The sequence below is a fragment of the Frieseomelitta varia genome, unplaced genomic scaffold, assembly GCF_011392965.1.
Source record: "Frieseomelitta varia isolate USP_RPSP 00005682 unplaced genomic scaffold, Fvar_1.2 scaffold_965, whole genome shotgun sequence".
Taxonomy (NCBI): Eukaryota; Metazoa; Arthropoda; class Insecta; order Hymenoptera; family Apidae; genus Frieseomelitta; species Frieseomelitta varia.
Window position 1 is genome coordinate 301,704 of NW_025110773.1, and position 14,572 is coordinate 316,275.

A 14,572-nucleotide genomic window follows, 5' to 3' on the forward strand; every position below is an offset into this window, starting at 1 on the left:
TTTTTTTTGTATTCTACGATGCTCGGAGGAGAATTGAAATATAAATGAGTAAAAGAAGAGGTGGTTCGATCGTGAAAGGAAATGCAGGAAGGAACCCGAGCGATCCGATTTCCTGGCCAAGGAGATAATAAACTCTCGCGAGTGAACGCGCTTTAATAATCGAGAAACAGATCTTATTTTTCCCCCCTGTTTTTTCGCTTTCCTTTCTTTTTTTCTTTTCTTCGATAATTAACGCAAATCGTTGCAAGCCTTTCACGTGTTCTGGTACCACACTTTCCTCGTGTTAACACGATTCGCGAACGTTGTGGCGCGATGTTTGTTATTATAAACAATGAGTACAATATTTCCAATAGAAGAAATATTTTATACTCGTGATATTCTACATTTATCTTGTAAAATTTTTCATAGATATACAATACACAAAATTAATAGAAATTCGACGTGGCTTACGTAAATTTTCTACAATTTCTTAATTTATCTGCATCAAGTGTATAAAATTTAGGCTTCTAACAGTATTATCTAGAGTAATTTCTTTGAGAGCGATGTACGTGACGGTGGAGGATTTCTTAAGGACTCGCATGGTTATCGATAGTATCCGCGAATGACGTCCGCTTCCTTGGCTCATTCATCTTTCTGCTTCTCAATGAAACTCCCTCGTGCTTCGTACGCGCTTGCGTGACCAGACACGTGTCCCTGTGCACGCGCCTCTGATGACGACATGTGTCAGAAAAGTCAGAATCCGAATCACCTTCTTTTCATCTTGCTTTGCAAGTCTAAACCGCACCTATCGATCTCGCAAAAATATGATTTGTTAAATTATTACACGACGATTGTCCGTTCGTAGATTCTTTTAAACGTTTAAATTCAATTCGTCAAATATTGTTCTCCTTAATATTCTAGCAACTTCTCAAAGAGAAGTACACAAGTATGTTATGTTATCTTCATCTTTCTTTTTTTCTCTTTTTCTTTTAACTACCGTCGCCGCGTTGACAGTTCGGCAATTATGCACAAGACGGAACACGCGGCAATCCGTGGATACTTGGTCGCGTCTGGCGGATAATCGGGAACTTCCGTTTCCTGCGGCGGCCGTCGAATAGCAATGACTCCGCTTCTCGACTCTGTTTCTTGCTTTCTTGGGCATAATGAACCGGCACGTAGCGTCGCACGCCGGCGCACGTAATCCACAAACCCACGGAAACACGGCCCGGGGAACGACGTGTCCGGATTGAAACCGGAAGTCGAGGCCACCAGTTACACTGCCCCCACATTTCTTCCCTAACTCCGCACGCTGTGTTTCGCTTTTATCTTACCTCTCGTTCAGGCTCATACGGATAACAATTTCTTGATTAAATTTGCCAGAACAATAAATGAACAATAATTAAATTTTCCAGTGGAACAATAAATGAACGACGAATTGGTAATTATTTCTACCTTTGGTAGATAAAATCATGATATCTTATACATTTTATACATTTTGTGCATTATACATTTCATGTATTTATATATTTTTTATGTATTTTTTCGTATCCCATTTTATGTATTTATATATTTTATGTATTTTTCCTATCCCATCTATTTTTTTCACTTGCAAATTGTTCGCAAGAAGAGGACAATTTTCTCCACAGATCTTCATATTTTTTAAATATGAACAGTAACTACATAAGTATAATTTAGTGACTTCCTTCAGCATTGGTTATTTGATTCATCAGGCTTCTTCATTGCGGAAGAAAGAAGAGTTTTGAAACTTCGTCAATGTTCCAAATCGTCTTCAATCTTTCTTTCCAAGAACTCTTTAATTCTAAAATCAATACTTGAACAAGCATTGAAGATTCGAAGATTCTCTCGCGAGTAAAAATTCGTGCCTTTTTTTCTCTTTATATACGGTGTAGAATCCAAGTAAAATTCCATAAAGTGTATAAACATGGTGCACGCATCTGAAATGTATAATTCCTCGCCGGCGTGCGCAAAAGTGTAGCAGGAAACCCCGAGCTCACTGGCGGCGATCGCACGAAACGGTCGTTACGAAACCGAGTAAGTGGCAGCACGATGGATTTTCACGTGTATCCGCGGCGGAACGCGTGCAAAGATCGATAGATCGCTGGCGGAGCACGCGTGTTTGCGCCGCTGGAAGTGCAAGTAGATCGGTTAAATCGAGATCGGCACGTTCCAACGGTGAAATATATATCTATACCGCTTTCGTTTTATCAACTCCCCTACGAGCGGACATTAGAAACTGGTATGGCAATGATTTTTTATTCCTTTTTCTTATGATACGCGTAGCGATTTTTAGCGAGCCGGCGCGGCGTGCAGCGGAATTCGCGCTCGCGGAGAGAAATTCTTTGCCTCGTGTCCGTAGTTTTTCATTTCTTCTTCATCTCCGTCATTTCTCGCGCGCTTTCGCGTGCTTTCAAACGGAGGAATCTCCACGGATGATTTTTGAGAAACGGAGAACGTTCGAATGTTTTTTTTTTTTTTTGAAAGTGTGTCTTTGTACTTTTAAGAAATTGAGAAATGTGTCTTTATACATCTTTCAAGAAACGTGGAAATTCTTCAGGAGAGAATCAGCATCAACATTAACCGGACGAATTTCAGTGGAAAGAAACAGTCGCTTGAGGCGATATAACACTTGAGAAAATGTACATGTAAATGGAGAGAAGTGGCGTTGTTTCAGAAACGTGGCTGGCAGTTGATTCAACTATTTGACCTGGATTGACATTGTCTGCCTACTCTGTCGAACAAGAACCAGCCACGTCTGATTGCCCGGACACATAATCATGCTAATAAGCTCTATTTATAGTAGACGATCTACTGCGGAAAGTTGTTCCTCAAGTGGCCAAGACGTACGAAAGCATGTGAGACGATTTAGAATAGTCGAGTTCCCATTGTTCTCTCTCTTCCGCGATTACCGTGCAACCGGAAAGGATATATCATTGCGGATTGTAGAAATTCCAAATAAGAGGAGCCGCGAAAGTTCTTCGAAGAACACTTCGAGAAACGAACGAAGATTTTCCAAACTTTCATCTTGTTTCCCTTTGAGTTTCCAAAAACCCACGGAGATCCAAAATTCCACGATAGTTCTAAACTTCTTCTTTTCCTATTTCCCAAAATAAAGTACAAACCAAGGCACGCAACTCGAACAGAGGAAATTCCGGGATATTTCCGAAAGATTTTCGTCGCTGCTGCGCTTGGTACCAAAACACATTTCAACGTTAAAAGAAAGAAACAGAGGAGTGGGATCCATCCGGGATCATCCGGCCCTGTTAAATATTTATGAGGACGTTCCACGAGCATCATCCGAATTCTCATCCTTTGTAAACTTTCACCCAACCGTACTCTCGCGAGAACACCGAGGCGAGAATATCGACGTTGTTCTTGGGCCCTCGCTCAAAAATTCCCACGGGAATTACGTTTGCGTCTCGCGATAATTCACAGCCTAGGCGAAGGTATATATATATATATATATATATATATATATATGTATCTTTTTTCTCCACCTCGGTCTGTCAACTGCAAAGCAACGTCGTTCGAAATTTCTTTCACTTTTCGCTCTTTTGCTGTCCCTCCGGCATTCCAAACGACTCGGTAAATTTCTACTCTTTACTCCACGGCTCTGCGTCGTGAGTTTTCAAAATTATTCATTATGTCAGTCAGAGAATTCATAAACGAAGAGGCACCGTGATTGCAAGCAAGGTTCATCGGTGATGTATGCATCGTCTGGGAGAGAGCGTGTTTCCTGGATCGATAGACCCAGCCAACTAGCTAGATCGTCCGTTATGGATGTTTGTTCGGCAATCGGGGATATTCGGTGTAAATGCAGGCTGTACGCGCGATCGGGAAGGTGAAAGGTGCTCTTCTTACGTGATTCTACAATACACCCGCGCGCGCCACTCTTTTGCCCTTTCGACTCTAATAAAACCAGCTGACTTTCAGCCGATTCCACCTCCTCCTCCTCCTCCTCCTCCTTGAGCGTCCTCGAGAGAACGTCTTTCGAGGTTGCAAGGACTTCTCGAGTTTTTTTTTTTTTTTTTTTTTTTGAAGAGCTGCTCGCGTAAGAGGAAACGTATCGGGATTAGCAGCGTTGTTATTAATAGCCGGGACTACGGACTTTTTGGAGATTTTGAGAAACAGGCACGTCACACGTGAGAATATATTCAGAACGGTCTGAAATTATGTACATTTCTGCAAATTTCGAAACATTCAGAACGGGCTGAAATCATATATTTTGGTAAATTTCGAAAATTCTAATCTCAATTCAGTTGAAATTTGCCGGACGAGCGGCACGTAGCACGTAAAAATGCACGAAACGTCCGGAAACAGCGTGAAATTACTCGTGGTGAATTTTGAAACTTTTAATCTTAGTTTATTATATATATCAGTTGAATTTGAATCACGCAAGTAGACACAGCAGAGTGAAGATAAATTTCTTTTTATTCTCATTCGTCGTCCAAACTGTGAAAAGTAACGAAGCGAACGGAGGAATCAGATAAGGGGAGAGTAAAGTTCGAAGAAGCACGAAATTAGGATTAACAGAGAGGGATCGAAGGCTCGATAGATTGAATCGTTCTTTCTGCAGTCAATCAGCCACAACGAGCCGTTAATTCGAGTATAATTAGCGAACTATGCGTTCCAATTACGTCAACGATGCAGACGGTAGTTCCACCAATAACAGTAATTTCTCGATCCACGTTAATCAAACGCGAAACATCCCTATAAATTTGCCGGGCAATTCTGGCCAATTTATGCGGATCGGCATTTCCCGCGAAAAATTCGTCGAAAAAGGGGAGAGAACGAGCGAGAAATTGGCAAATGAAGAAGCGACTGCCAGAAATGTCCAAACACAAGATAAAACAAATGTCAAAGCGTCGAAAGTGAAAAGAAACGGAAGAAATACGAAATGAGAAAGAAGTGGATAGCGAGATAATTACTCGGCAAACAATTTCAACAGTTGTGCGATCTTGTGTTACTGTAATTGCCGAGTGATTATCTTAAAGAAGAAGATTGCTCGGGTCGGAAAAATCGCAGCTTCATTAAAACGGATCGCGAGCAGAGAGCGGAGAGCGTTCGAGAGATGAGCAGCATTGTGCAATCCCGTTGCTGGATGTAGTAACGTTTCAGAGACGCTACTGTAACGATAATATCGCGGTAATGGTTGTAACTGTTGCGATAATCTTTCGTCTCGTCTCGTCTCACCTTGTTCTGTTTCGCCAACCTTTCTTTTCCCCATAAACTTTTCTAATTGCGAGAGGAGAGACGCGCGATTTTCACTTCGCTTCGAACTGAGAGTTTTCTTTTCAGTATTTGAGCAACTTTGTCAACACACGTTCACGAAAATTTTCGTCGATTCCGAATTTCACTTTTGTTCATGTCGTCAAATTTCGTTTTTAAATCTACACACTTTTGCTGTCGTTTCTGTCCAAAATTTTGGCCCATCGTTCACGAATCACATTGGAACGAAAAAGATAAAGAAACGAGACACTTTCGAGACACTGATTGTCTGATGGATCGCTGTTAGTTTCACTGGAATTGTCCCGCGGGGCAATACTGCCACAGAAAATGCAACGACTTCCTCGGGGCGACGAGTAATTATCTGAAATCGACGATTACGCAAAACCATGCAAATTATTCGGTTTAATTTTCCGAATGATCTCGCGCAGCTATGGGAAATACGTTCGGCTAGAGTTTCCAGCGTGTGTGTGTGGGTGTACAAACGACTTCCGTTTGTTTAACGAGCCTCAATTTATGAAAACGAGCCACTCGATTCGTGCTGTAATTAAAATAACGCCGGGGAAATATAGCGGCAAACGCACGATATAATAATCATGGGAAATCTCTATCAATGTGCAATCATTTCGGCTCCTGATATGAATTTAATTATTTACCAATAATTACCATAAATCACCATGAAATCGTGCCACTTTCGTTCATTATCTCACTGGCATCTTGCCGAGGAAATGATGGAAACATCAATAAAAATTTTCGTCCGTCGAATGGATGGATAAATAAATTATAAAATTTCTTTCTTTCGTGATTCAATAAAATTTTATAATATATTCTCTGTTTTCTTTTTTTCTTTAATTTCACAATTATAAAAGCGAAGGATGAAAATTGGCGATAATTTGCGAAACGGATAATCGAATTATACAATCGATGGGAGAACGTGCGAATCGGAACGATTATTTGGAGTCGTGGCCGCCAGAAACAATCGATTTTCCCACGAATTATCAAACGAACAAAACAATTAGTACCCGTGGCGATTCGAAGATCAACAATGGCACAATTAAACATTGAGAAACGAGAATTGAGGCGAGGTGGCAGGGAAAAGGTCTGCCTAGGGTCTGACTACCGAATTAACAGGTTGATTAACGGGCTTGCTCGATACTTTGCTCAACGACGAAAGTTCCCTTTAGCTTGCTTTGGATTACAAATAAAAATGAAATTGTCCACAAAATTATTCGTAGACCTGGCGTCATTTTTTAATTTTTTTTATATATTTATATATATTTTTATTTATATTTTTACATATTTATATATACTTTTATATATTTTTATATATTTATATATATTTTTATTTATTATTTTTTTATATATTTTATATTTTATATTTTATATATTTTTATATTTTTATATTTTATATTTTATATTTTTATATTTTATATTTTATATTTTATATTTTTATATTTTTATATTTTATATTTTATATTTTATATATTTTTATATTGTGGTGCAATTTTTATAGAAGTGTTGCCAAGTAATTTTCCTCTTTTTCAAACAATGTGCACTTTATTCACCTAGTAAAGTTCGAGAACAAATTTATTTTGCAAATTTTACGTACGATATCGCAACGACGATGACACCAATCATTTTCGAGTAATTCACGAGACGCCCAGAAGAGTATCCCTGAATAACGAATCTGAAGTTTTTCTTTTTTCTTTCTTTTCGTCAAAGGGCGATCAACGTTTGATCATATTTATTTATACAGGGGGAAAAGGTTTCATTCATTCATACATAGAGACAAAAGTTGAAGTTAAAGCAGATTAACTCGGTTAAATCATTTCCTCTGCGAGATAGATTCACGTCAAACGCGTGCAAACAAACGAGTCCCGAGTCCCGCAGTGAATCACTGAACGCACCCAACCGCACCTGAATCGAAATCATCGATTGAAATAATGGCGCCACGCGTGCCCCTTATTACATCGAACCTGTCTGGCATTCCAGTCGAAGGTATCGGACTTGTCAGGAACTTGTCCCGCGAAGACGAGCATCGGGTCGGCCAAGTTGGCAGATCTAAATGTCACGAGATTCACACAGGCGTTACATGCTGAAGGGATTATATCACTGACTCGTCCAATCATGCTACCGCATTGCAGAAAGATAAACAGAGATGGAGGCGCGGAAAGGAGAAAAAAAAGGGGGGAAAAGAGAAGAAAGAAAAAAAATTGGAAGCGAAATGAGAGAGTGAGAGAGTGAGAGTGGAAGAAGCGAGCGTGTACGTACATTGTGTGTAAGAGTTTTCGATTAACGAACTCAACGATTGGAATCTGAATGGCAGATAAATTACGCGAACGTGGACGTGGACGAGAGGGATTATGAAAGATGTCGATGACGCGAGCGGTAACGATCCTAGGATTCCTGTCTCGTCCTCCTCGCGTTCAATTATTTCTCGATAAATAGACAGCGAGTTCACTGGCTCGCGATAATGTTCAAGAATATTTAACATGGAAGAACGAAAGGCGAAAAAAAAGGGGAAACGAATTTTCACATTTCGTTTGACAAACGGAACGCGAGAATTTTTTAGAATGAAGAAGCACCCAAAGAAGAAGTTTGAGAATAATTAATTGAACTATGAAACAATATTTTATCTATGAAAAATACTGAAAGATTTAAAACTAAATCCAAACTAAAACTTTAATTAACTAAAACTAGAATTAAATAAAATTAACTTTTAATATTAAATAAAATTTAATTAATTTAATTTGATTTTATTTAATATTAAATTAAATAAAGTTAAATTTTATTTAATATTAAAGTAAATAAAATTAAATTTTATTTAATATTAAATTAGATTAAATTAGATTTTATTTAATATTAAATTAGATTAAATTAGATTTTATTTAATATTAAAGTAAATAAAATTAAATTTTATTTAATATTAAATTAGATTAAATTAGATTTTATTTAATATTAAATTAGATTAAATTAGATTTTATTTAATATTAAATTAAATAAAGTTAAATTTTATTTAATATCAAAGTAAATAAAGTTAAATTTTATTTAATATTAAATTTTAATAAAATTAAAATTTAAAACTACAGAATAAACTTTATAAACAAAATAATCTGCAGTCAGACGGTATCTGCCGATTCGATAACGAAATTGAGCGAAGCGCTCGGAAAGTGGAACGTGTGATCTCGCTTATTTCTGACATGGTGTACATGATTGAAGACACTGATGGTTTACGCAGGACGTTTACAGAGACGGAGTGTATCTACTAATTGATGTATCATCTATTTCAGCGTTTGTCTGCGTGTGGTGTTTGAACATTGGATAAAACGAAATGATTGATTTCAACTCTTGAACGTTAATCTTGATCTTAATCGTTTAAAAATGAATGTGTGGGTCGATTCAGTACTCACGTCGGATGGAAGATTTCCAGCGAGTTTCACTAATAAAACAAATGATTACGAAAAACGAATAGAGTATAAAGACGATAGGGAATCGATATTTTTGCCTGATGTTCTGAAGCCTCTTCTTCGATAATTCGTTGACCTTTTAGTCGGACATTTCTGATTATGTCACGTGACTGGGGTTTCCGTCAATTTCACCGTAGGCAATGTCATTAATAACTGCGCGCAGCTTTCTAGAGATGAAAGAACGATCATCGCGTTTAGAAGCGAGAGCCTGGGAAAAATATCTATCGTTTTCGTCTGCGTGTTTTCGCGCATTATGCTAATATACTCTCGTCAGTATTGAAAGTCTTAATAACTGCCGATATTTTCTTTTCATTATACTCACTCTTTTAATCATAAAATTTAATGTGATACTATCTGTCAATTATTGATTTATTTTTAACTTATATTCTTGATTTATCGATTTATTTTTAACTTATATTTCCGTATTTTGAATATAAAACGTATAGATTGGAAAGTAATAAATATTTCAATTTGGTAAAAAATTATCAACTGATATGTAGGTTGAAGAGAAATTATTTTCAGTTACGTCATTAGTGTATTTCGTGTTGCAAATGAGTATTTGTTTGTTACATCTGAAATAACAAGGCAGATCAATGACATACTTAAAAAAAAGGAGCGAGACAAATTTTTAAACGTCCACGTCAAAGTAGATGTATCGTATATAGTAGTATAATTGGATATATACATATATATTGTGTGGGAAGGGAAAGGAAGAAGAAATGGAAAGCGTGTGGTCCCACATGGCAGAATTCCATCGTAGAAACCAAAATTCGATGAATCGTCCTCTCAACGTAAATAGCATTATAATAGAAAGTCTAGAGTTTCCTACTTTTTCTTTTGGAAAAAGATTTATTGGTCGCAGATTTCTATCTTCAAAAGTTATACCTTTCTTCTTGTTAAAAAAAAAAAAAAAAAAAACAAATTACAAAACTTCCCCAATCTCTTAATTATGTACGTGTATTGTGTAATATTGGCTACGGTATGCTTGCGTCATTGTAACTTTTTTAAATATATGTACATTCACTTTTTGCATTCGTCATCTATCTACGTCCAAATGTTCGAAAAAAATTGCCCGAACGATCTTTCTCAATTTTAATAACATAATGTACCTAAATCTACTGCAATTTTGCTTAATCATTTCCAATGGAGTCCCCTTAATTTCACCTTACATCACAATCATTCTACAACGTACTTGTACGTGGTACATGCACACTAGCTTTTTTTTTTTAAATTCTTAGTATATTTATAAATGAAAAGGAAATTATACTCAAATAAAATTGTATTCTTAACTTAAATTCTTAACTAAAATTATACTTTATTACATCTGGATGATTTCCTAGCAAAATTTTAATGATTTCCATGTTTAACAAATTGACAAGCAAAGCTTGGATGCGTTGCGATGTAGATTTTACATCACTAGTAATCATTATGCGATTGGTAGAAATTTCATTTATAAATACAAGGACTAATATTATAAATTTCACTGTCGTGAAATTTTCGAATTTCTAAAATATATAAATTTCAAACATTTCTGAAATACATGAACGTGTAAAGTCACGGGACATTGCGATCGTGAATTAACTATCCAAAGATTTCCGTTCCCGGATCGAGCTCGACGCACACTAGAAAATGGATCGCAGCTATGCAAAAGACCTCGATCACGAATATTAGATTCGCGTGAGATCCGGGGACGTTTCTGATTGGATGGCCCGCGTACACACCGGATGACCTCGGCCTACAATTGGCCACTCGATCACTCGATCGATTCTCTCCGCCGCGACATTCTGTTTTATTTAATAATCATTTCTTCGAGTCTGAGGGCAAAGGATCGAAATCAATCTAACGAGTGATACTGAAATCCATTTCTTCGCCACTCTTCGCTTTGACACGCAGGCGATACTGTTTTCTTACCGATTACTTTGCAAAACGAATAAAAGGAAATTAGATAATCTTTCGTATTTCCATTCTTAGAAATTCACGCTCGAAAATTTAAGATTTTCGTGGATTCCTGACTCAGATATTTGGAAGTTTCTGCTACTTGAAGTTCCATTTCCACGTTTAATATTTCAGTGCTGGTTAGGCTCAGTGCTTAGCTGGAAACAGACGGAATTTTTTCAAAGAAACTCGTACAGAATATTGGAAAGCAACGACCTAGACGCGCGTGTCGATAGTTGCTCGTAATTATAACTGTAACTGGTGTAACAGGTAGAAGAATTACGCAAGCTCGTATAAGATTAATCTAAATAAATTATCCTCGCGCCGTTTCTCCTTGATAAAAATTGAAACTTATTTTCACTCTCGCCTGTGACACTTTTTTTTACTCTTTACTCTTTACAACACTTCTCCTGTCTTTCCTTTTCCGTAGATTAAACGCCCCGAGACAGATTCGTATTTTTCATTAGCATGTTACTGAAGGGACAGATGCCAAGTACGTTCTCTGTAATTGGTTCGTTTCTGTTGCAGTTTTATTGTCGATCCTCAACCTCCAGCATGGCTCCTTGTTATGCAGCGCGGGGGAACCTGGCGTGAGTATTCAATTCGTTTTAATAATACAATTGAAAACATAATATTGCACAGAAGTAGTGAAGTAGTTTCAGAAAAGGAGGTACGAATGAAATTTCCTTTTCCTTTACTTCGAATTTTGTTGCGCATTTGTATAACGCGTGGATCATATATACATATTGTTACAGTATTATTAAAATAATTACGCGGTTTCTTACTATTTTTTTTTTTTTTTTGGAAGTATTTGGACTTCGACAACCTGCCAGAGACGAATTTCTCGTGTCAGGGAAAGGTGATCGGCGGATATTACGCGGACGTTGAAGCCGGATGTCAAATGTTCCACGTGTGCACCATCGGTCAAAAAGGTAATTCAGTAATATCTCTGTTGCGATCTTACCACACTCAAGGCGAAAGACATAATTCTCTCGTAAAAAGAATTCTCAAACTAAATTAAATAATATCAATGATGCAAGGAATATCTTAAGTTAGATTTCTAAATTTGATTTTCTCGATTTGCAAAAGAAAGAAAGATGTCCCCTAAAGACTCAACTAATTAATCCGAATTGCTTTCTCGCCTCACCAATCTCACCAAACGTGTCCCGATCGACGCTAAATCTTCGGAAGCGAAACGACCGATTCATTTAAAACAGACTCCCCAAGGCAATCGATCGACTTCATCGTTCATTTGCTGTGACAATTAGAAGCCGATAATTACATGTTAACGTCAAACAGAAACGAGCACTCAGACTTAGCGAGCGCTAAACAAATCGATCGATCGATCGATCGTTGGATCGGAGAGAGGCCCGCCCCGAGGGCCTAGCGCTTGATCCAAGTTTTGTAATCGATCGAGAGATCACTAGGAAGAGAATGTCACGGTCGTCGAGGAACGTTTACTGACCTAAGTCGGGAACGTCTGGCTTCGACTCGTCACGAGGAGTCGAATCGAATCGAATCGAATCGAATCGTCTAACCTTTGGCTGAGTATCTTCGGTAAACGTCACGTCTCCTATCTTCCATCTCTCTTTATTATCATTGTCTCATCTTTTCAACCTCTTATGAATGATATTTGGAAATTTTTTCATTCCACATTGATCTTTGTTGATACGAGATGAGATATTTTTATATATTGTTATATATTTTTATTTATTTTTATTTATTTTTATTTATCTATATATATTTTTATTTATTTTTATTTATCTATTTATATTTTTATTTATTTTTTAATATTTTTATATATTTATATATATTTTTATTTATTTTTATTTATCTACATATATTTTTATTTATTTTTTAATATTTTTATGTATTTATATATATTTACATCTATTTTTATTTATTTTTATTTATATATATTTTTATTTATTTTTTAATATTATTATATATTTATATATATTTATATATATTTTTATTTATTTTTATTTATCTATATATATTTTGAATTATCTTTTTATATATTTTTATATATTGCGGTGCAATTTTTATAGAAGCGTTGCCAAGTAATTTTCCTCCTTTTTCAAACGATGTACACTTTATTCACCTAATACGTCCGAGAATAAATTTATTTTGCAAATTTTACGTACAATAACGTAACGACGATGACACTAATCATTTTCGAGTAATTCACGAGACGTGGAAACGTCCCGAAAACCGTGACCCAGAAGAGTATCCCCGAATAACGAATCTGTCCTTCACAACGAGACTTGGTTTCAGACGAGATCATGGACATAAAGTTCCTCTGTTTGAACGGGACGGTCTTCGATCAGGAAACCAGGGTTTGCGAGAGGGTGGACGAGGTCGACTGCAGCAAGAGCGAACGATTCTACAACCTGAACTTGGAACTCTATGGGAACAACGCCGTCACACTCAGGTGCAGTAATAAATTCAGTCAATCGACTTAATCGATCAAACCTGACTTGGTGATAAACTAATTGAAATATAATTTAATTTACTGAAACTCGCGGCTTGGCAATTAATCACTTGGTGTCTGAGAAGCTAGATATTAATCCAGTAGATTCCTCGTAGTATTAAAATTAACTATCGTCTACTTTCCAAAGAAAAGAGAGAGAGAGAGAAATGTAATTTCCACCTTCCTGTTTCAATTAAAAAGATTGAAAGTTTCCTCATTAAATAACACGTATGTATGTGCCACTATCAGATCCATTATATCGAAAACAAGTTCAGCATGCAACGCGTTCCCCGCCTCTCTACAGATTTCTATATCCGTGATTCGCGAGACAGGACACGTTCACGAACTGGAATTCAGTCGCTGAAAATAATTATTGTCGCCACTTGGTTCACCTGTCGCGTACGAAATGTTTCGCTTGCCACTACCTGGACGTTCACCTATATCAGATATATACGATTTCGTAAGGACCAAAGGTCCGCATTAGTTCACATAGCACCCGACAGGTTTTACTTACGTAGATCGCGTGATACAGGATCGCGGGGCGTGGTGATTGCGTGTATCAACGATTTTTCGATCAATCGCCCCTCACTTGCTGCCATTTCCCATGTCGTGTGCTATCTCTTGAACAATTTCCTTTCTTAATCTAAAATCACGAAGAACAAAAACTTCCTACATTTAAAATAAGTTTTTACAATCTTCGAACGCTATTTCTGTTTGCAGTTTGCACGAGAACAGCGAGGAGGACGTCGACCAATCGGACTCCATCGACGACCATCAACGAACCACGTCGGCACGACCCACGACAACAACCACAACCTCGACAACCACCTCGAAACCAAGCAAACCCTCCACCACGCCATCCTCCGGTTCCTTCACCCACCCGGCTGGCTATCCGCAACACTTCCAGCCTCAGCCACCGTTCCCTCACGTTCACACGAGTCAATCCAAGTCCCTCTACGACGATAAAAACGGCGGCTACCATCACCAGTACATTTTCCACAACGGCGAGAGGACGAACAATCAACAGGCGACCTCTTATCAGTTGTTCAGCAATCAGGGTGTCAGTTCCACGACCGTTCAGCCACCTCAGGTGCACCATCAGATCCGATTTAGCTCGACCTCGACGCCGCAGATCATTCACAACGAACCTTCGACGGCGGCGCCGCTGTTCCACGCGACGTCCTCCACCATCCAGACGTTGTTGAACAGCGCCGGGAACAGCCCGGCGTTGATAAATCCGATTTTTCACAATCACGGAATCGCCAGCACCACGGAGCAGTTCATTCATAGTAACAATCCTAGAGAGACCTCGGATTACAGAGAGAACGGGGAGCAGAGTATTAGGTCTCTGGAGACCAACAAGGGAAAGGTGAATTGGTGTTTCTTTCTTTTCTCCTGTTTTTCCTTTAAAAATGATTCTACAATCTCGCAGTATTGCAAGTTTGATCTCTTCTCTGGTTTCAAAATCTCTGGT

At 37.7% G+C, this 14,572-nt stretch overlaps 1 protein-coding gene across 4 annotated transcripts in view; it reads left to right on the plus strand.

Annotated features, from left to right (window-relative positions):
* Positions 1–14,572, plus strand: part of LOC122538152 (serine-rich adhesin for platelets-like) — a 59,906-nt gene that overhangs the window by 39,183 nt on the left and 6,151 nt on the right. For all 4 annotated transcript variants that reach the window (XM_043671972.1, XM_043671975.1, XM_043671974.1 and 1 more), the window contains 4 exons: positions 11,154–11,215; positions 11,434–11,557; positions 12,903–13,059; positions 13,819–14,467. In XM_043671972.1, the coding sequence (XP_043527907.1) occupies positions 11,154–11,215; positions 11,434–11,557; positions 12,903–13,059; positions 13,819–14,467 (992 nt within the window). The remainder of the gene's footprint in view (positions 1–11,153; positions 11,216–11,433; positions 11,558–12,902; positions 13,060–13,818; positions 14,468–14,572) is intronic.